A 20,529-nucleotide genomic window follows, 5' to 3' on the forward strand; every position below is an offset into this window, starting at 1 on the left:
AAGATCTACCTAGCTCGTAACTTTAGATTAAGCTTGTACAATCTATCGATTCTCCCCCGGCCTAAAAGGGCTTTTTTAGGCACGTGTCGTCTGTGAATGGCTAGCTGAAAGTTGTCTTAAGTCTGGTATTACTAAACGCTTTCCAACCGGGGCATGCCGACCTCGAGCTCTGAGATTTAGTGGCATTAGGCTTCTGCATGCTAGTTACGATGGTTTTTAGTTCAGCAATATGTTTGAACCTGCTTTTTTCGTTTTTGTGCGCATTTCTCTTACGATTGTATGTCTACGTTGCCAGATGACCCTCCAAACACATATTCACAGAGCAGCGGCTAGGTTATGATCACCGATTCTATTCTTTGTTTCTAACTGTGAACCTGCCAGTATACCTGCGCGACTCAGACTCGTATACTAGGACAATATTATTACACAACCAAGTTTCTTCCTCTTATCATCATTGCTAGATCTAAGCAGCCACTCCTGCAAGGGCGTTGGGCTCGCCAAGAGCGCCCTGAGGAAATCGAGAGTTGAAGCCAATGACAGACTGAACGCTGTGGAAGGTGGATGTCTTGATGGAGAGCTTCTGGTCGGAAACGAGCCATCGGACACCCTCGCTGCAGGGGGGAGTTGTGAGAGATCCCTCGTATCTATATCGATTGTTAGCATGGTTCAGGTGAAAGCAGCAGCTGGTAAGACTTACGTTTGGAAAGATCCTGCAGCAAGAGTGCTGACCAACTCAGCCATGCTAAGACCCTTGGTCTTGGTAAGAGTTCCAGGCTCAGAGATCTCACCAACCGAACCGAAAACAGTTTCGAGAAGGTTCGAGGCAGTAGTAGCAGCGGTAGTGGGCGCGTTGACATGGAAGAAAGAACCGCCAACACCAGGAAGTTGTCGCTTATCCTTGCCCTCGGTCTCACTCTTGCGAACGACCTTGGTAAAACCATCGCGCTTACGAGCAGCAGGGGTAGCAGCAGGAGGAGCAGGAGCAGTAGCGTTAGCAGCAGGGCTTCCACCAGCGCCATCCTCAACATCGATAAAGACGCCAACGACAGCAATCTTGGCATCGGCGCTCTCCCAGACCATGTGCATCTCCATAGCCATACTCTTTCCAGCATCCAGATGTTCGCTTGGCAGGTGGAAATGGAACTGCTGGAGAGTAAAGCTGTTGTTTTGGAAAGACATGGTGCCCTTTCCAGCGACGACTTCGACGGTTGTACCGAGGTTCTCGAATTCGGCGCCTTCGAGCATATCGGGAATCTCAAGGTTCAGCTGGCTGGCGGGGACCATGGCGTTGGCGCCTGCGACCATGTCGATGGGAGATTGGTTCACGCCGGTAGAACAGAGAGCGTTGGCCTGGGGGTCGAGAGCGACCCAGTTGGTAGGGCCCTGTAATTGTCAGCATCTCCAATAACTGTAGGCTTCTGGGTACTTACAATCTTGCCAGTGTAACCGAAAGTGTTAACCTCAACCTTGCCGCCCTCAGCTCGCGGCTGCAACAGTGTACCATAAGCACAACTCGCAATCGCCTTTGAGGCAAAAGCACTCAAGAGAAGAGCCCGTAAAGAAATGGAACCAGCCATGATGATTATCCTTGACAAAAAACAAAAAGTAAAGCTTGGCTGTAAGTACTCAAAAGACTGAAACAAATAATATTATCCACTTGACAAAGAAGAGGCCAGCCTCAAAGAAGAGAAAGAATAAACAGTTTAGAAAACAAAGAACAGAATAATCGAACGATGATGAGTAAAAATCAGCAGGTTGAGTGACAGGACATTGTTTTAATAGAAGATCTGGATTAGCTATAGTAAATAGGTTTTAATTGAGTAGAGGTCGAAAATAGAATCGGGGCGGTAGTGTTGTTTCGTGAGGTATGCTTAAGGTAACCTTAAACCTTGACGTGTGGAGGTGGGGAATAGCGTGATTCACGCCGCAGGTCTTGTCGCGACGAGGAGGGTGAGACTCTCCCGGTCTCGGATGCCAAGGACTCAACGGCTTCGTTTGAAGCCTTGGGAAACGCCAAGACGGAATCATAGGAGCTCCTTTTATATTGCTATCAAGACTCGTCATATTCTGGTGATAATATGTATAATTGAGGCCGTCAAAGAGATCAAGACACGCAATTGTCTCCTCATCAATTGATTCCAGTCATCCCATCTCTTGGCTCCAAGTCAAGATGAATCCAACAAGATGAAACATCCCTTCTCTTATCATCGCGATAAGAACTAAACTCCCAGCGCTTATAACAAAAAGACTCGCATCTAGACTCTCCCCTCCAACCATAAAAGTAGCAGGTCCCGTTGCAAGGGGCGCAACCTCAAACCGCCTCGCTTACCGAACTTTTAGTGCCATTACAGCTTACCATCCAGGGCACGATGACACACTAAACCAGGGGCCCAGGGGAAACATTAGGGTTATGGTTATAGTTAAAGATAAGAATCACGGCAATTAGTACAATTTCAGTTAGGTGTCAACGCTGTTTGTTGTAGGGTTGGTGTAATTATAGCTCCTGTCGAAACGGAACTGATGCTCCGATATAAACGCTATCCTGTTTTAATTGCCAAAACACTGTTTGGCACGGGAAGTTGGGGGTTTCTGAACGAGGTCTGGACTTTTTAGTGCACTGTCACTGTACGGGTTTGCAAGTCTGTTTTGTATTGTCGTCCGAAGGTTGGAAATACTCAAATGCATGTGTCAATGGTATCTCGAGCTTATCAAATAGGTGACATTATGCCAGGCAGGGGATCTTGCGATCGTCAGGAACGCATAGCCCAATAGTTCATGGAGGTCGAAAACCGTGTGAGATAGAGGGTGGCTTAGCGGTCGGCAATCTTTGTTGCCTGCATCCGCCGTCATTCGTGTCTCCGGCTGTGTTTGTTCCGACCTTGACCACGTCATCCACAATGAGGTCTTGAGTGCGTTCAACTGAGCCTCATTGGTCTTGCAATATCTCGTCTTGGCAACTAGTAATTGGCCATCTTGTAATATCGGCAAGTAACATATCTCATTCTTGTAAATCTTATATTAAAGAATACTACAAAACATAGCAGGAGACCATGGTGGGGGTTCATTGGTGAAAGAGAATCTTAAGCTTGTACCCTACACCATTACACCAATTTTCGGCTCAGGACCCACCATTGCAGACGGAAGGCTGGCCGGACTCTGCTAAGTCTAATTAAGAGTCAGTCGACGCACTCATATTGCTAATCGACCCTAAAAGAGATTCAAATTGCAGTCCATTGCATTGTATTGAACAACTCTGCCACCGCGCCCTGCACGCCTTTGCCAATGGATGCGTCTATTGGCTATCGAAGAACGCGTCGCGCAGCGGATCAGGGTCAGCAACGCACACAGACAAACGCGATAATTTGTTCTTATGTTATAGAATGTCTCGCTCGACAAGCATTGAAGGTATTTTGGTAAATTCTGAAGCCCAAATGCTGTCGCCTTCGCACTATTCAATCCATCGCGGCGTGTGGCAGTGATGATAAACTCAATTTTGATCAGCTGAGACATCAAAAGCCTTGTCGGTGTGGCTCAGTTGGTTAGAGCGTTGGTCTCATAGCACGAAGCTTGATTTGATCCCAGGTCAGAGTAATCCAAAGGTCGAGAGTTCGAGCCTCTCCACCGACAAAAATCTTTCTTTTGCCCTTGCTAGGTAGGACTGGATTTCTTTTTTACAAAATGCTTAAATGATGTTCATCTTAGGCTTTCAGTTTGTCGGACACTTGTCCCTTTTCCTGTTTTGTTATCGGGTTTGGTATATTAACAGGACAGCCGATTTTCTCACACGTTACGCTCCAATCTCAACGCGTGTATTATGAACGATGAACCTGCCTGCCCCAAATTGTCGATGCAGGGCCTTGTCCATATGTGAAATGAGGAGATAATAGTGGTGAAGAACAGAACGTTGGAACAAGCCGGGACTTGGAAATGGCAGGGATACACCAAAGCGGTAGTGACACTAACACTCATCCGCCAGAATTGCGTGGTGCGCTGTTAAAGCACTGGCAGATAAAGGTTACTTTGCGGAATCGCGGGGTGCACCTTGTATACTCCTAATTCCGCGTTCACGACGCCACACAATACTAAACCTCAATCGTAAAAGCCGCGTTTTAAAGGCACTCAGCATCTTTGCCGCTTTTTTCCAAGTCGTTAATGTTCATCCTGACTTTTATTTATTTACTCGCTACGATGCCGTCATTTCAAAATCTCCCACCAGAAGTCACCATCGCAATTCTCAAATATCTCAACCCATTCGACCTATTGTCCATCCTCCAGACTTTCAACAAAGCACTATACAGCGCGGCAGAAGTAGCATTCAGGCCTTATCAAGAATGGGCTCGCAACGCGCAACAAATGGTAGCCTTGTTTCCCCCGCGAAGCATCCATAGCACCCGTCGCCTCTGCCCTTCATATCCATCTCACATCCCGCCCTTGGATCATGATAATGTTTCAATGAGCGAAGAAATTCCAAGGAGGGATTACGAGTCCCTATCACTGGAGCTTGGAGCTGGACCCTATATTCGATGCTCCCCGCCCGATCTGATAACCTGGATGAAGCTCGATGGCTCATTCGAGTGGCTCGAACCTTTGGATGAGGATATGGCGGACGAGATGCTGCCACATAACGGAATTGAAGGGGATCGGCCTGTAGCGCCAAAGGCGGATGTCGATGCTCTGGTCAAGCAGGTCAGCGATTTGGGCCTTGTCCTTCCCACAGGATTTGAGGCATTTATGCGAAGCGACAGGCTTCATCAACGGATCCCGAGCGCTTCGGCCTGGTACTTCCGGCTGTCGAAGCTGATCAAATGCCCGGCCGCCATTGATGACGATCAGGGAGGTTACTTGATCCGCTTTCATTTCGACCAGCAGTCTTGCGCCTTTGCGTATTTGTATCTGAGCAGGTCCGGATGTCATTGTGTTTTAGTGTCACGGTTAACGTGCCCCATGTGCCTCAAAGAGAATGACGAAATCAACGGAGAGCAATTGGATGGAGACAATGAGGGAGAGATATCGATGAAGAAAGCATCGACACCAGCGAGCTTACAAAGGAATATTTCTCCCTGGCTGGGCTTTCATTCGAGAGTATCTCGTAACGGTCTACTTTGAGGGACTACTCAGTTTCCAGGCTGAGTCTTTTGAGGGGCTCGAGATTTTGTCAAGCATGTCTACCGTTCTCCTAGAGAGGTTGAACATCTCCGCGAAACAAGTAAGTCAGATAGGAGTCTTGTGGGAATAACATGCTTACCAGTGCCTAGACGAAGCTATCAAGGTGTTCCTTGATGCGCAGAAGTGGAAGGGTGTAGAACATTACAGACAAAACATTAGCGATTAAGCTTTTCTTTTCTCTTTCCTCTCTTATCGCTGGTCAATAATTCCCCAGGGACATCGCGAATGGACCTTAACCATTACGCGCGGCTGATGGAATTCATCACTTAGAAAAGACCAGGATTAGAGTGTGCAAGTTTTAAGCGTTAATCTCTAGAAATTCAATGTGTGCAGGGCGAGACAGGACGGAACGATTGGCGTCTTCTCTAGCTAACGCCTATATCGAAAGTAAGATATGAATTTGGATCTCCTTCAATTGTAATGCGTGAAAGTACTCAGAGTGTTGTAACCGTCGCGTGTTCATTGCCTATGTTTCTTCAATCAGATCATTCTCTTGTGACATCGGGTGCCGATCTTGTGTGTTGGTTGGTGAGTGTTTGTGGCTTGCTGAACATTCACTGCAAGTTTCGTTGTTGGCTGTTGGTTCTACCTTACTGCTCCCTGGCCAGGGTGTTCCATGTTCCATCGAGCGGCTACATGAGCTGACTCTCGTATGCCAGAAGTGTAAAAATGCTTTGAAACGCCGACCACCCGGTCAGAAAAGCATTTATCGAGGTGCCTTGGCAGTTGCGGCGGTCATGGGGTCGAAGGCTCTGCAACCTTCACTCAAAGGAGGGATGTCATTGGAAAGATAACCAACAGATGTTTCAGAAGCATCAGAATATTCCAGCACTAGTTGCGAAAATGGCAGGCTCTGCGATAATGGCTTTGGTTCTCGACTCAATATGATACATATGCTAATTTTATATACTCAAGTACGCTTCATGTAGCCGCCGATGGACCAACCTCAGCATGTTGGGCGCGATGAATATGGCGGTATAAGAAAGCAGTTATGTTCTCAGCTTGAGTGTATCTTAGAGAGTTGTATCATCGAGCTTCTCTTCTTTTCCGTTATTGCTGTCTCTATTGCTCGAGTCTCTATTCACTATCCATAGACTGAATTAATAGTCATCAGTATAAATCAGCCTCCCCTCCCTTCAACAATGGGCAACTCAACCATTTGCATGACTATATACATCTTCAAAGGAAACCCAATCGACGCCTGGTACAAGCGTCACGTTCTCATGTACTTCACGTCTCCCGAGAACAAGAACTTCCACGAGACCGTCCACGCACAGCGTGACGATGAGCAGCAACCCTGGAAGGTCGACAGAATCCACAAGAAAGTAATCTGGCCCGACAGTGCAACGTACATCAATCACGTCAACGCTGGGGCTGTGAAAGTTCGGAAAGGTCATGAACTTGATCCTGTCAATGTCATGGCGGCCACTCCGTTGACGGGCCGAGATGCTGACTGGAACTGCCAGCATTTTCTACTTGAAGGGCTCCAGGCACTTGTTTCTCATGGATACCAGACACAAGAATGGTATGACTGTGTTGAGGGGGATCTTATGGATAAACTGTTGGATACTAATGTTGCCTAGCTAGGACTTGGTAAAGAGGGTTAGACTTGATTTTTTGGATACATCGTTGGATATTTTGCCAGGATATCAGTCATGTGTGTTCTTTTGTACGGGGGGGGGATTATCTGTAGGAGGCGGGTTGCCTACATGTAATGTTGGTCTAGCTACAACGTTACATCTAGGATAGTGAGACTATAAAGCAGACCAGTATGTACTCCAGATCATACCGCTCGTCAAACAGAGACGGAACGTGACTCCCCAGTGTTTTCCAATCAACATTATCCAGACCACGCAATGCGAACACATAATCCCAATACACAGGATACCATCCTGCCCACTCCCAGTCCAGAATAGCGACTATACGACCATCACGAATCATGATGTTCCTCGATGAGATATCACCATGAGTGAAGACGATGGGATAGTCTGCGCCAAGCTGCTTCGTCATCTGAGCCCAGTGCAATGACTGCTCTTCTATCCGTTTCGGAGGCCGAACAAGCCATTCCTGAAATGATTCAAGACTTGTGAATGGGCCACCGGATCGAGTCATCATGCTGGGAACGACAGCGCCTTGTCCGTCGAAACGACCGATGTAAAATCCTTTCAGAGCACGTAGCTGACCCAAGTAGTCTTTCAGTTGAGCCAGTATTTCTCTGCGCTCATGTGATTCAAGAGATGGCCATGCCTCTTTTAACGTCTGACCCTCGATATACTCCAGCTCGATGCGATCCCAGTCGCTGCTGATGACCTCAGGAACAGGAATAGTCGTGTTTTCCTTAATGAACTGTAACACCAGCGCTTCATTCGGCTTATCGTTGACGCCCATACCATCTGGGTGAATCGCGTACTTGGTCACGGTGTTGCCATGTCGGACGATATAGCGCTCGGTGCACTTGTATATCACTTCGCCTTCTGGGTATGGGGCTGCTGTTCTTGGTGGTGGTGGAGAGTTGCCGTACATGGCGATTCGTTTATCCCGCCTTATCATTTCCTGCAGCCGTTTTGACATTATTTTTGAAGCTTGCTCAGCTGGAAATGAGTTAATATGATCAAAGATGGCGATTGTCAAAGAGGTAGAGAGTGAGGGGTGGAGTTTCATAGACTGATTACAACCAACAACAGAAAATCGGGTAATTCCCTGCTAAGTGAATTAAACCGGATATGTGCAAAACGCAGCAAGTGCGTTCCTGTACTTGACAGAAACGCGATAAAATAAACAGAAAAGGTCAGGGCAGTACAGCGCATTGAAATGCAACTTGTTGTCTTGCACGAGTGATCGGTTCTTTCAATGCAAACAGGGACAAAAAGAAAGCTGACAAGACTGGGATTCGAACCCAGGCCCCTTTCGAGACTGCGAATCGTCACTGGTTTGAATCAAACCTGAACACAGCGCCTTAGACCGCTCGGCCATCTTGCCTTGTGATTGGATAGTATCTTTTCCGTAAGCCGGGTACATAGCACTGCATTGACCTGGCTACTACAGCGAGGTATCTGTTGAGTTTACTATTGTATTTCTTATCTAAAGAGGCTTAACTTATTTAAATTAACTTAAACTCGGGCAGACCGTTTGGCCTTAAACACTGAATTATTTGCAGTATGTTTTTGCATCTGCTGACTGTTATGTGTGCGTAGTTCGAACACTGACAGGTTGTTCACTAAGACTTTTTACTGGACATTCCTAAATACAGCCTCTAAGACCATGACTAAGACATATAGAAACCTGAGAAAATTATAAAGTTTTATAGCACACCCTTTAAAGCTCTGTAATTTATATTATCGAGCTGCTGTCATAATTCTTGTCATTGTTAAATGTCTGGCGGAATTACCCTATAGCAACAGGGGATCACCGTCGCGATATCGAACGCGTAGATTTCGTGTCTGAACATCAACGCGATCCGCGCGACCACGTCCCCCAACCTCCTTATTCTCAACGTCCATGTACAGGGCAGTCACCACTTACCTTGGTCACGGTTGCTTCCATCGCTGGCGACATTCAGCAAGTCGTCAGAGCCACATTTTTACGCGTCCGTTGCAGGTAACTTGAGCTTCGGGTTTTTTGCTGAGAGTACGAATACTTTCGCTCCCTCTGAACACATTTAATGATGAACACGCGTCAAAATACAGTATGAGAATCAGATAAAATATGTACAGGTACATAATACATAATGAAACAGTCCTGCGCAACGCTGTTATACGCGTGCATAATCCAGCCATATTAGCTAAAGTCATGGGTACATTGACCCAAGATGAGAAGAATAATTAAGAAATAATGCAAAGAAATCGCGCGCTGGATGATTATCATCGTATGCTCCATGATCGATCATACTCTCATAGAAGCAAGTGCTTCTGATTACATACCATATACAGCACCGAACTAAACACCTGGGGGAGTGAAGCCAGGAAGCTTGGGCCAGTTACCAAGCTCGCCGGGATCACCGCCAATTCGGACCCAAATGGCGTGCGAGGGAGTAGGTCCATCGAGCACAAACATCTGGTACCAAGAAGGAGGGCTGATGAAGGCATCAGGAGGAGCTGTCACGGTGCATGTCTTGCCACTGCAAGAGACATCAGGGAACAGGGTGCGCTGACCCATGCTGACACCGTGAGTAGCACCAACAGAGGCCATGAGAGAGACACGCATGTTGGCAGCACCCTCCTCCAGATCAGAGGTGAGAGTGAAAGTGTAGCTCTCACCATAGACCCAATCACGGTCTGCGAGGGTGAAGTTGGGCTGAGCAGCACCAGAAAGCAGATAATCGGGCCAGAAGTACTCGATACGCTTCTCCTGAGGATGCTTGCCCTGATCCTGAGGGTCAGAACCAGAGACGAGAATCTTTCCGTCGCTGAGGAGTACAGCTTCGGAATGGTACATGCGGGCGATGGTGGTGTTAGCAAGGACGGTCATGCGCTGACCGAGAGGCTCCTCGGGGTTGTACATGACCGCGTTGAGGTTCGAATTGTCAGCGAGACCGAAACCACCACGACCGACTTGTGCGCCGCCGAGGATGAGGTAGCGACCGTCAGGGAGGGCGACCATGTTGGGCATGACACGCTTGGAGGGCTGTGAAAGTTAGTATGAATGGCAGAGACGGGGGATAGAGGATGCTTACCATGCGCTCGATGACCCAGTCAGCATCAGGGGTATCAGGAGCCATAAGGACACAGTTGTCAAGAGCCTCATTGCCGGGCTCATGAGTAGTACCACCGCAGATGAGAACCTCAACAGGGTCGGTATAAGGAGCCTTCTGAGGCAGAACCATCATAGTACCCTGAAGAGGATAGTTACGACCAGTCAAGGGGTTGTCAACCTGACCAGGCATATCAGGCAGCTTCTTGATAGACTGGAAGTCAACCTGCGAAAGGATACGAGACTCATTGAACTGGGTGAAGAAGATCCCGCCAGAAGGCAAGATGGCCATGTGGGGGTATGAGTTGGTTCGACCAATATTCTCAGCACGCTCAAGGTAGTCGAGATAAGTCGACTTGGTTACACCAGCAGGATGGGGCAAAACCTCAGCGGAGGGAACGATAGGAGCATCAGAGCCAGACTCTCCACCCATAGCAAGAATGGAACCGTTGGAAAGGACAATGGCGGTGGGGTACCAACGGGGATCAAAGAGACGCAGCTGCGTGTAGTCTTCTTCCCAGACGTTGGTGCCATTATCGACTCCCTGAGGCGAGTCAGGAGTGAAGAAGCGAATGCCGTAGACTGACTCAGCAGACCATCCACCGATGTTGATGATACGGCCAGCCTTATCTGGAAGAGTGAAGGAAGCAGAGCAGAAGACATCAGTCTTGAGGGCAAGTTCACGGTAGGTGTTGGTAGAGTAGTCAAACTCGAACGAGCCCTCAGTATCATCATCAGATGTACCATGCTTCTCTACAAAGACAACCTTGTCGTTGATGCCGACAGAGCTGATGAGCGGGATGATGGGGGAAGTGGAGAAGTGATCATACCTCCCCGCAGCAGGTCCAGAAGCGTAGTGGAACGTGTTGAGCGACTTGCCGGTCCACTCGTAGTAGCTGATGTGATTGCCCGCGCCGCACGTGTAGTTGCGATTGCCGGGACAGGCCATGCTGCAGAAGCTGTCGTCCTTCCAGATATCGCCTTTAGCCTCAACTGCCTTCAGGTCGCCACAGACGCACTGGCGACCGTACTCAACACCACCAGCGGAGTAGCCGAACTTCTGGCAGCGCTTGAGACAGGTTGGGACGGTCATGTTGCTGGTGGCGTAGCTGCCGGAGTCTTCGTACAGCCACTCGAGCACATACGGGTTGTTGTTGTCAAAGACACAGCCCTTGTACTCCCAATCGCCAGGGAGGTCATCTTCTTGAGCGACGGGAATGGGGTACACTTCAAAGTCACCGCTGGAGTAGAGGGATAGACGATTGCCAGCACCGCACATCTGGCTGTCATCGCCCTTGCAGGCCATGTTGCAGTCCGATTCCTTGGTCTTGGACGCAGCATTGTTGAGGGCGTTACCGCAGTAACACTCCTCAGCGTACTCCAGACCAGCGATCTTGAAGCCGTTCTCAATGCAGGTGGCGATACATTTCTGAGGTGTCTGGGAGGATGAAGTGCCGAATGGGGAAAGAGCACGGCCGGGAGGGTCAATGTAACAACCGGCATAGGACCAGTCGTCAGGAAGATCAGTGGCGACGGGGCCGGTAGTAGCGGTTGCAGTGCCAGTGGCAGAAGCAGTCTCGGATGGTTCACCGGAGGGCACAGCGGTACCTCCGGCAGAAGACTTGCCAAAGACAGTGAGTCTGTCACCAGCTCCACAAGGCTGATCGGCATCACCAGTGCAGGCCATGCTACAATCGGCCTCGGGAGCCTTGGTGGTAGGTCTCTTGCTACCGCAGACTGAAACAGTCAATCACCATTCTCAAACATTTACACACAAGAACCATTACTTACAGCACTCCTGGGCATACTCCATGCCAGCGAACGCGTAGCCCAGGCCAACACAATGGGCGACGCACGTCTCAGCGGTCAGACCCTCAGTGTCATAGTGCACAGGCCCATCGAGCGCACGCTTCGAGACGCTGTCAACATAGCATCCCAGGTACGTCCAGCCGTCTCTGGGGGTTTCAGGCGGTGTCAGATCCCTGCGGACGATGACACTCGCGGAGGAGGACAAGTGAAGGAACGCTGCACCGAGTGCAGCAAAACGCAAAAGCGACATGGTGGGAAAAGCAAGGCAATGAAGTGGCGTATAACGAGAGACTGTGTAAACAAAGAACGAATGTGGTTTTCCAAGGATTATTTCCCATGCAGAAACATTTGAAGTGAGATTGCGGCACCTTGACGTTATATCACTTCGGACGGCCGCTGGGCGATAACGGAATATTCTCAGGTATATCACCTGCCCACATCCCTTTACTTTCCGCTTCAAATCTTACCCCTAAGAGATCTCGTGTTCATTAGCTTACTGTCAGACCATTTTTTGCTTTCCAAGAGCAATAAGATGCTGACTGCTAAGACAAAAACACATGCAAAAAGTGAACAGCGGTGGATGCATGCCAGAAGCTGAAAAGGCATATGCACGTCTACGGGCGCGTCGACGCAGGAGAGCATGCCTTGTGATTAGAATATTGGATACATCAGGCCAGTCTGCACCCACGGGGTCTAGATTGCCGAGCCAGACTTGGCAGAAGCCGAGCTAGACTTGGCAAAAAGGTCCACGGAGGTCAATAAATGGAGGCTGCCTTGCTGCCAACGCATGCTCCATCCACGGAGTCTGACTCTTTGATCGACAGGGTCAGGGCCAACGATCGAAGCGGCTGACAGTGGACTAATCTCCTCGATCTGGTGTGGCTTGCGGTAAAATGCGCCGGACCCCTGTTGAACCTTTTATCTTGGCGACCCTCCGAGATGCTTGAAGTGGACGTGCCGATGCAACGTTGGCCACTAACCGAGGACTAATAATGTAACCCCCATTGTCTCTTGGGCCTCTTGGCTACAGTATTCCAAGAGTGTAAACACGAGAACTCAATCAAAAGTTCTGCTGCAATGACAAGGGGTAGAGATGCTGCATTTTATTAGCTGCAGCGTTATCAGACTTTTCCAGCGCGTAGCTATTTCGCTTGGCGGATGTGAATGGGGATTTTTATGTAATATTTTTGTAGTGGTTGCTTCTGGTTTTAGTGATTGTTAGCGCCTGCGACAGTGCACCACAAAGCCGACGCTAAACCGGAGATTTTCGCCTTGTGAATTAATATTGCTTTGCTCTATGAACTATATGCCCTTTCACATATACACTTCAGTGGCTTGATTACCCGAGCGTTATTACCGCGTGGCTTTCGATAGTAATTTTTTCGTTTATCGCATATTATGCCATTGGGCTATTCATCCGCTTCCTAATGCACGCAGTCAGCATTCAGGGGTCCAGTAAGATGGCCGATGCAACGCTCTGCACGAGCGTATCTGGAACTCCATCTGATGCTGACCCCGAGATCGAGAGAGACACGTTTGAGATAAATAAAAAGTGATAGATAACGGATTTTTCGCGATTTCATATCTAACTGTAAGAATTTAGACCCAAACGATCCCCCGTTCGATGTAAGATTATAGGTCGAACCCAAAGCAAGATATCCAAGAAAAGATAGCGCTATAGACATTATTCCGTAGATTATACCCAACACGTGTCTGCGACGCAACCACTCAGCATGCTCCCTCCTGCCACATCCTGACCGATTTAACAATCATACCGCGATCCTTGACGGGTCCCCAGGTCGGAAGCCAGGTATCATTTGCCTTCCAAAAGTCACGCATAGGGGTCTCACTGCTATCAGCCCAGGGCTTATCACCGATTGCATCTCTGTAGCAAAAGTGGGTTAGCCGAGACAATTTCCCCGCACGTAAACGAGAGATCGTGAGCGAGATCAAAAAGTGGGCTTTGGTGTTGGGGTTGTAGGGGAAATGGAGAGACTTACGGGAACCAGCCGTTGGTACCGCCGACTGCGACGTTGAGGATGAGATAGAAGGACTCGTCGAAAGGAGTGTTTTTACGACCGGTGCTGCTCCATGGATCAACGGGGATGGAGCCGTTAATGGACTCGCCGGCGAATTCACCGTAGGACCAGAGATTCTTGTTCTTGGTGAAGTCAAAGAATTGCACTTGCTGTGAAGAGTCAGTATCATCAATTCACAGGGTGTTGTGAGGTGACTTACTCTCAATCGACCATCGAGCCAAGTAAAGAGATACTTCTCACTCCACTCAAGACCGTAAACGTGAAAGTCCTCAGAGTAAATGACCCTCTTGCCTCCCCATTCACCATACGCTCTCCTCCAGCGATCATTCTCCGTAGCCGTACCCCAATGCAGCGCCGACGACACAAGATTATTCCCCATGGGATACTTCCTCGCGTCATTGCCTCTACTCTCCGCAATGTCAATCTCACCTGACTTGGGCCACTCGCCGTAGACATCATCCTGCGGCATCATCCAGATGGCAGGCCACATCCAATCGCCCTTTGGCATACGCGCTGTGACTTCGACGCGACCATACTTGATTGTCTTTTTGCCCTTTGTGTTGAGACGCGCTGAGCGCACGGGGTTGATGATTTGACCTAGAGTGGCGTTGCTGCGTGCTGCGCAGGGCCAGCGGTCGTTGGACTTCTTGATGTCTTTGGCGGTGCATTTCCCCCAGGTTTTGCTGTTGGTGGTCATGTTGACGGTGAAGCCGTTGAGGAGCTGGTCGCGCGTTATGTCTGTGCTTTCGAGCGTCATTGTTGGGACGATGTGAAGGCCTTGAGCGTCGACGTATGAGTTTGCCTCATCGTCTGTTGTCCAGTCAAAGGCGCCGTTTCTAAAAGTGTTAGGAGGCAATTGAGTAAAGGGCGACAGAACATACCCGAAGCCGTTCATTTGAACTTCATGATTCCAGTTGTTGAGGTTCTGGAAGGTGTCGTCCATGACGAGACAGTACTGTCATTGTTAGTGGTGATCACCTCACTAAATGAATCGTCTCAGTGAATTGGGTACTCACTTCATGATTGGGGACGCCGGTGGTCTCTTTCCAGCAGAGATAACCACCAATTCCTAGAAAGCATGTTAATAATTGAAGGCTTGTTACGATGAACGAACCTACCGAGACCGATGAAAATGCATGTGTAGAAAATGGTGCTGTCCCAATTCCACTGCTTCTTCTTGTCCTCTAACCAAGGCTTCTCAAACTCGCCCTGAAGACGACTGCTCTTGAAGCGCCGACGCGGTCCAGTGACTAAAAACCGTCAATAACAGCACATTAAGCAACTGTCGAATGAACTCACTATCATAAGAAGATGCATTTCTCTGCGTCAACCGACGCGAAGCAACAGATTCCGCAATAGGCGTCGCAGCAACTGGTGTCGCAAACGGATTCTCAGTAGACTCAGCTCCAGGCGTCGCAAACGGATTAACCTGCTGAGACGAAGAGTCCTCAGCGGTCGTAGCACTCCTCGAGCCTTCCATTACAGCGTGGGAAAAGTGGAGTACGCCAATGTTTAGAAAGGGGAAAAGGACCAGGGAAGTACGGGAGGTGATTAATTGTTCAAAACAGGTTCAGTTAAATGAGCCTCATGAAACTTTTATTTTCTCTTTGTCATTGTTCAGATTCTGATAGAGCTGAGAGAGTCTGTTTACTACAATACGAGTACCAAGACGAATCGATGCAGGGATCGTTACACCTGGGTCTGGAACAAAAGAGTAAGCTCATTTCTTCTGGGGTGATTATGCATCTCGTCCTGATACCAGCCGCGCTGAAATGCACGTACAACGTGGCAATCATGAGCAATGAAAAAAATCTGTTGAGACATAACGGCATCTCCAAAGGTTCTCACTAAATCGCCGGCACGTTGATATCTCTCCGAGAGGCTTGTGCGCTAGGAGATAACATTGTGTCATGTCAGCGGCGCCAAAACGCCACACTTTACAAGTAACAATCATGATTCGTAGACTTCTTAATAAGGCTCTGCGGGCCGCAAGCCTCAACGGTCAGACTAAGAGAACCTTCCGCAAGGGTCTAAGTGGTCCGTTTGCGAAGGCAGGTTTTTTGCATGCGATGCTACCCCGTCGACCATGCCGCTAGACATCAAAGGGGAAGCTAGATCGTCTGCCCCTAGAACACATCCATGGAAGTATTGTCAAGACCCTAGTAGCAAAAACGTTAAAACCCTGGCACCCTGGTCCCGGCCAAGATATTGTTACAGGGGACGGGACGTTATCAAGATTTTTCCAAACTCGAATTAACCGCCTTCTTTGCCTCCCCCTTCGCTAACGGGCCACGGCCCGCGGATAACGCTATTCCCTAAACATAAACACCCTCTATGCTATCTCGCCCTGAAACGTGCCTTTGCTTATACGTTACAATCTACAAAAGTTGATCACTCTTCTCATTGGACCCTCGTCTTGGCGATATCTCAATGCCTAACCTTATTTTCTAATATTAGACTTATTTTTCTCTTGTCCTGGGTGGCGCCGGAGAAAAAATCGCAGTCTAGTTTAATTAGACGCCGCACTGATACATGACGCTTCTGCGACCTTGCTCGTAAAAGCATCTGGATATTATCCACTCTTTCGTTCCCCCGTCCACCAAATGGCCTCTGATATCGAGGCCACGCCTTGTCATTGTCACAGACGCAATCGCCCCGTCGTCAGCTTCACTCTGTAACATAGAGTTTTCTTCTTATCACGGTGGCGGGTATTGTATCCTCTCGTCGGTCATGATGACTTGGCATCAGCTCGCTAGACGTGATTCAAACGGAGTCTTCTCGGACCCGGAGCAGTGACTGTAATCAGGGGGGGGGCTGGGCTTAGATTCTGCAGCAACGGACAAGGTGCATGTACGGTTTGTGTTACGTGCTGGCAGAAAATGCATGGTCTCAACAAACGTGCAACAAAAGATACGAGGACGATGGGCCAGCTGAAAAAAACCAATATTGTGTTTGCAGTTGCGTCTTGACCGGGTCAGATATTGTCTGACGCTTACAGGAGATTCGAGACTCGAGACTTACAGCAAAGGTTTCATCTAGATCGCCGGATAAGCCGTGTGTAGGAAGTATTCATAACTTAGTTTTCCCACGGCTATTCTCTCTGCTCTGCCTCTCTCACCTTGGGCAACATCCCTCTTCTTCTACCACTCCCCCCACCCTCTTCCCCTGTAGAAGCAGAGAAGATCTTCACCATCGCTTTTCCCTTCACTCTCGTTTTCTTGTTCCGTGAGACTCAACGTCTCCCACGTGAACCATGACTTCCGAAAAGTCGCAAATGGCTTCGGAAAAGTCTGCCTCTCGCTTCATAGAGTCTGGTGTTCTCCAACCGCCGAGTCCTACCGCTGACGCTGCTACGCTCAAGAGACTTGAGGCTGGCGATCATGGCGCGATCAAGACGTCGGAGTATCCTACGAGAAAGAGTCCCCCGTCGAGATCCGCTCACAGCTCATATTCGGGTACGCCTGCTGCAATGCAGATTCCCGACGCCGCGGCTGCGGATCTGCCTGTTGTAAGTTTCTGCTGTCCATTTGAGTGGATTTGTTTCATATCATCAACGTCGATTTCATCCCTTGCATACCGATCCTACTTGTCCCGATTCATTCCTGTCGTGGCACGGTAGATATTGCGCTACCTGTCTGCAATTCATCACCGTCGTCACAAATACTAACACAAATAGGTCGCGAGGTATATTGCCCGTCGCGCAACGCTCCTAGGATGGTTCGATGAACCTGCTGCTACTGCCATCACAAGCGGCTGGTCGTCAACATGCATTGCCCTCAAGAAGCCAGATGGCACATACATCTACAACCCAGATGACCCCAGCCCAGATTTGGTCGCTGCTGTCAACCGCCTCAATGAGAGTGCTATTGTGTCGATGGCCTCTGAGGTCACCAACTCAGTGCTTGACAGCATCAAGCCTGGGCAAGCGAGTCTGGTGAATGAAGACACTGGCGCTCGCATCCCCATCATTCCCAGTCTTGCAGATGTTCATGAGACACTTGTGCATTTGACAAGCTCATGCATAGTTGTCCAAGAACGATGTGTACTTATTTGGGCTCACGAGGCGAGGACTGTTCTCACAGTAGCTCACAATGTTGAGAAGCAGATGCTGGGTTTCGTAAGTCTACCATTCCCCTCAAAGATTTGTTATCTAATATTTGTTGCAGATCGTTGGCCCCAATATGCCTCGTGGTCTTCTCGCCCAAACAGAAGAGCAGTCCGTCAATGGCATGCCAACACCCGTTCGCGGTGCCATTGATGAGAGAAATGAGGTCTACCAAGCCGCCATCAAGGTGGAGGAGGGCGGTGAAGGAGATGAAGACGTTGAAGGCCAGGAGCTCAAGCGTCCGACTCTTCTTGTTCACTCGTTCCGAATTGGCATTGTTATCATGCTGGTGATTCTCACGCAGAGCGTGGGTGTTTCAAGAGTGAGTTAAAACAATGAGCTGAGTGATGAGTGATTACTGACGTTGAGTAGTTGATCCGACAATGGTCCTGGGATGGTGATTACAAGCGCTTCATTCTCTGCGTTGTCATTCCGCCTCTGTGCGTTCTGTCATTGGTAAGTACTTTTCGCCACGTCGTTGCGACAACTTACTGATTGGATCCAAGTTCTTCTTCATCGTTGTCGTCAGTAGCGTCTTCCAACTACTTCTACCAGCTGGAATCTGTCTGAGGAACTCAAAATTCCATTCTGGTGAGTACTTCGCTCTGACACAAAGAACAGAACTGACACGATGACAGCCATCAAGCCCAACCCCAAGCGCTACCGAGACTACCAACTTCCTCACATCACCGTTCAAATGCCTGTCTACAAGGAAGGTCTCCGAGGGTAAGTTCAATCTCATCTCAAGTTGTCATCTCATTCTGACTGACTTCTCAGTGTCATCGTCCCAACAATGGTCTCAGTAATGGCCGCAATCCAACACTACGAGAACCAAGGCGGCACCGCCTCAGTCTACATCAATGACGACGGCATGCAATGCATCCAACCCGAGCTCGCCGCTGCGCGCAAGCAATACTACCGCGAAAACGGCATCGGCTACTGCGCCCGCCTGCCCAACAAGAAATCCCCCAAGTCCAAGTCCTTCTTCTCCTGGTTCAAGCGCTCACCTCCCGTTGACCCTGAAGTCGACAACCAAGACGAATCAGAAGTCAGTCCTCAAGGTCGCGCGAACGAACTTGGTTTTGTGCGCAAAGGCAAGTTCAAAAAGGCTAGTAACATGAACTACTGTCTTGCTTTCTCGAATAGAGTTGAGGATGAGATGTTGAGACTTACGGAGCTTGAGTGTGAGAGCAGGGGGTGTGCGTATGAGGATTTGAGTGCGGAGGATGATGATCGGTTGTATGAGCAGGCGTTGCAGAATATGGTTGATGCTGATGAGGGTAAGACTTGGGCCGAGGGGAATATCCGCATGGGTGAGATCATCCTCCTCATCGACTGCGACACCCGTGTCCCTATCGATTGTCTCCTCTACGGCGCTCTCGAGATGTATGAGTCTCCCGAAGTCGCTATTCTCCAGCACGGCTCAGGCGTCATGCAAGTTGCGCATAACATCTTTGAGAACGGCATCACATACTTCACCGACATTGTGTACACAGCCATCAAGTATGGTGTTGGCACTGGCGATGTCGCGCCGTTCGTGGGTCACAATGCGTTTTTGAGATGGAAGGCTATCCAGAGTGTTGCGTTTGTCGATCCCTCTGATAAGGTCACTAAGTGGTGGTCTGACTCGCATGTCTCTGAGGACTTTGATATCAGTTTGAGAGTGCAGATGGCTGGTATGGTATGTCGGTTGGCGACGTATCATAATGGTGGCTTTCAGGAGGGTGTGTCGTTGACGGTTTATGATGAGTTGAACAGATGGGAGAAGTACGCTTATGGATGCAACGAGCTTGTCTTCCATCCTTTGTAAGTCTGACAACTCTCATTGGTTCCGGATCTTTACTAACTCTTTGGCAGCTACAAGTGGCCCTATAAGGGTCCCGTTACTAGACTCTTCCTCCGTTTCCTGTGGAGTAACATGCCAGTTACCAGCAAGGTCTCCATTCTGGCCTACATCTTCACCTGTAAGTACCCATATTCACTCCAGTTCAGTGCCGGACTAACAGTCAAAGACTACGCCATCGCTGCTGGTATGCTTCTCACTCTGGTCAACTACATCCTCGTCGGTCTTTTCTTCCAAGATCTCGACCAATTCTACACTCCATCGTGGGGTATCTGGGTCTCCCTCCTCGTCGTCTTCAACGGCGTCGCCTCCATCGCCACCAGCATGACCCGTCACCGTCTTAAGGAAAAGTCCTTCTGGGTTGCCATCCTCGAAGCTTGCAAGTGGCTTCCCTTCCTTCTTCTCTTCTTCGGTGGTATTAGTATCAACTGTGCCAAGGCTCTTCTCTGCCACGCCTTTTCCGTCAACATTGAGTGGGCGTCGACGTCAAAGGAGCTGGGTCCTACTGGTATCTACATCGGATTGAACAAGATGATGCACAGATTCAAGTGGACTTTCCTTATCTGCATTGTTATTGCAGCTGGTATGATGTACATGGCCTTTGGTGCACCTTGGGGTTGGACTATTGCTCCGGGCAAGTTCTCTGCTGGCACATATGCCATTGTGCCTTTGGCTGTGCAGGTTTCCTGCGCGTTTGCTCTGCCGCTATTCCTCGGCTTGACTTAATTGAGTATATATGAACGGTAGGATGGATGGGTTACGGTAACGACTTTAGATATACGAACTAGTTAGCTTAATAGATTATGTCGTCAAGCATGTCGACTAGGTAATGTAGACTCTGTGCCATTGCTCAATTACTCAAGTGAGAAATGCCCATG

At 49.1% G+C, this 20,529-nt stretch overlaps 7 protein-coding genes and 2 non-coding genes across 12 annotated transcripts; 4 read left to right on the forward strand and 5 right to left on the reverse strand.

Moving 5' to 3' along the window:
• Nucleotides 1-331: 331 nt before the first annotated feature.
• On the reverse strand, nt 332-1,833 carry FOXG_13091 (uncharacterized protein). The gene is made up of 3 exons (XM_018393035.1): nt 1,431-1,833; nt 698-1,383; nt 332-644 (listed from the first exon to the last, which is right to left on the reverse strand). The coding sequence occupies exons 1-3, from the start codon at nt 1,575-1,577 to the stop codon at nt 464-466; spliced, it is 1,014 nt and encodes a 337-aa protein (XP_018252217.1). The 5' UTR covers nt 1,578-1,833; the 3' UTR covers nt 332-463.
• A 1,687-nt stretch (nt 1,834-3,520) lies between these two features.
• Nucleotides 3,521-3,627, forward strand: FOXG_21069. Its single transcript has one exon. It is a non-coding gene; the product is annotated as a tRNA-Met (tRNA).
• A 468-nt stretch (nt 3,628-4,095) lies between these two features.
• Nucleotides 4,096-5,633, forward strand: FOXG_13092 (uncharacterized protein). Its single transcript, XM_018393036.1, has 2 exons — nt 4,096-5,206; nt 5,256-5,633. Exon 1 carries the CDS (start codon nt 4,153-4,155, stop codon nt 5,104-5,106), a length of 954 nt encoding a protein of 317 aa, XP_018252218.1. The 5' UTR covers nt 4,096-4,152; the 3' UTR covers nt 5,107-5,206; nt 5,256-5,633.
• A 501-nt stretch (nt 5,634-6,134) lies between these two features.
• FOXG_13093 (uncharacterized protein) lies at nt 6,135-7,041 on the forward strand. Of its 2 annotated transcripts, XM_018393038.1 has the most exons (2): nt 6,135-6,691; nt 6,750-7,041. In XM_018393038.1, exons 1-2 carry the CDS (start codon nt 6,309-6,311, stop codon nt 6,751-6,753), a joined length of 387 nt encoding a protein of 128 aa, XP_018252220.1. In that variant the 5' UTR covers nt 6,135-6,308; the 3' UTR covers nt 6,754-7,041. The 2 variants fall into 2 exon arrangements, with proteins under 2 accessions (XP_018252220.1, XP_018252219.1); XM_018393037.1 differs by having other exon boundaries at nt 6,135-7,041.
• On the reverse strand, nt 6,756-7,803 carry FOXG_13094 (uncharacterized protein). The gene has a single exon (XM_018393039.1). It carries the CDS (start codon nt 7,735-7,737, stop codon nt 6,907-6,909), a length of 831 nt encoding a protein of 276 aa, XP_018252221.1. The 5' UTR covers nt 7,738-7,803; the 3' UTR covers nt 6,756-6,906.
• Nucleotides 7,804-8,041: 238 nt separating this feature from the next.
• FOXG_21070 lies at nt 8,042-8,145 on the reverse strand. The gene has a single exon. It is a non-coding gene; the product is annotated as a tRNA-Leu (tRNA).
• A 327-nt stretch (nt 8,146-8,472) lies between these two features.
• On the reverse strand, nt 8,473-12,279 carry FOXG_13095 (uncharacterized protein). The gene is made up of 3 exons (XM_018393040.1): nt 11,647-12,279; nt 9,839-11,592; nt 8,473-9,789 (listed from the first exon to the last, which is right to left on the reverse strand). Exons 1-3 carry the CDS (start codon nt 11,912-11,914, stop codon nt 9,103-9,105), a joined length of 2,709 nt encoding a protein of 902 aa, XP_018252222.1. The 5' UTR covers nt 11,915-12,279; the 3' UTR covers nt 8,473-9,102.
• A 938-nt stretch (nt 12,280-13,217) lies between these two features.
• FOXG_13096 (uncharacterized protein) lies at nt 13,218-15,352 on the reverse strand. Of its 2 annotated transcripts, XM_018393041.1 has the most exons (7): nt 15,003-15,352; nt 14,822-14,953; nt 14,720-14,772; nt 14,585-14,658; nt 13,903-14,539; nt 13,665-13,852; nt 13,218-13,549 (listed from the first exon to the last, which is right to left on the reverse strand). In XM_018393041.1, the coding sequence occupies exons 1-7, from the start codon at nt 15,181-15,183 to the stop codon at nt 13,393-13,395; spliced, it is 1,422 nt and encodes a 473-aa protein (XP_018252223.1). In that variant the 5' UTR covers nt 15,184-15,352; the 3' UTR covers nt 13,218-13,392. The 2 variants fall into 2 exon arrangements, with proteins under 2 accessions (XP_018252223.1, XP_018252224.1); XM_018393042.1 differs by having other exon boundaries at nt 13,218-13,852.
• A 1,355-nt stretch (nt 15,353-16,707) lies between these two features.
• FOXG_13097 (uncharacterized protein) lies at nt 16,708-20,487 on the forward strand. 2 transcript variants are annotated; one of them, XM_018393043.1, is made up of 9 exons: nt 16,708-17,211; nt 17,380-17,820; nt 17,870-18,130; nt 18,181-18,264; nt 18,315-18,399; nt 18,447-18,534; nt 18,586-19,614; nt 19,666-19,772; nt 19,821-20,487. In XM_018393043.1, the coding sequence occupies exons 1-9, from the start codon at nt 16,957-16,959 to the stop codon at nt 20,375-20,377; spliced, it is 2,907 nt and encodes a 968-aa protein (XP_018252225.1). In that variant the 5' UTR covers nt 16,708-16,956; the 3' UTR covers nt 20,378-20,487. The 2 variants fall into 2 exon arrangements, with proteins under 2 accessions (XP_018252225.1, XP_018252226.1); XM_018393044.1 differs by having other exon boundaries at nt 16,708-17,820.
• Nucleotides 20,488-20,529: the final 42 nt, after the last annotated feature.

This window comes from Fusarium oxysporum, chromosome 12, assembly GCF_000149955.1.
Source record: "Fusarium oxysporum f. sp. lycopersici 4287 chromosome 12, whole genome shotgun sequence".
Classification (NCBI taxonomy): domain Eukaryota; kingdom Fungi; phylum Ascomycota; class Sordariomycetes; order Hypocreales; family Nectriaceae; genus Fusarium; species Fusarium oxysporum.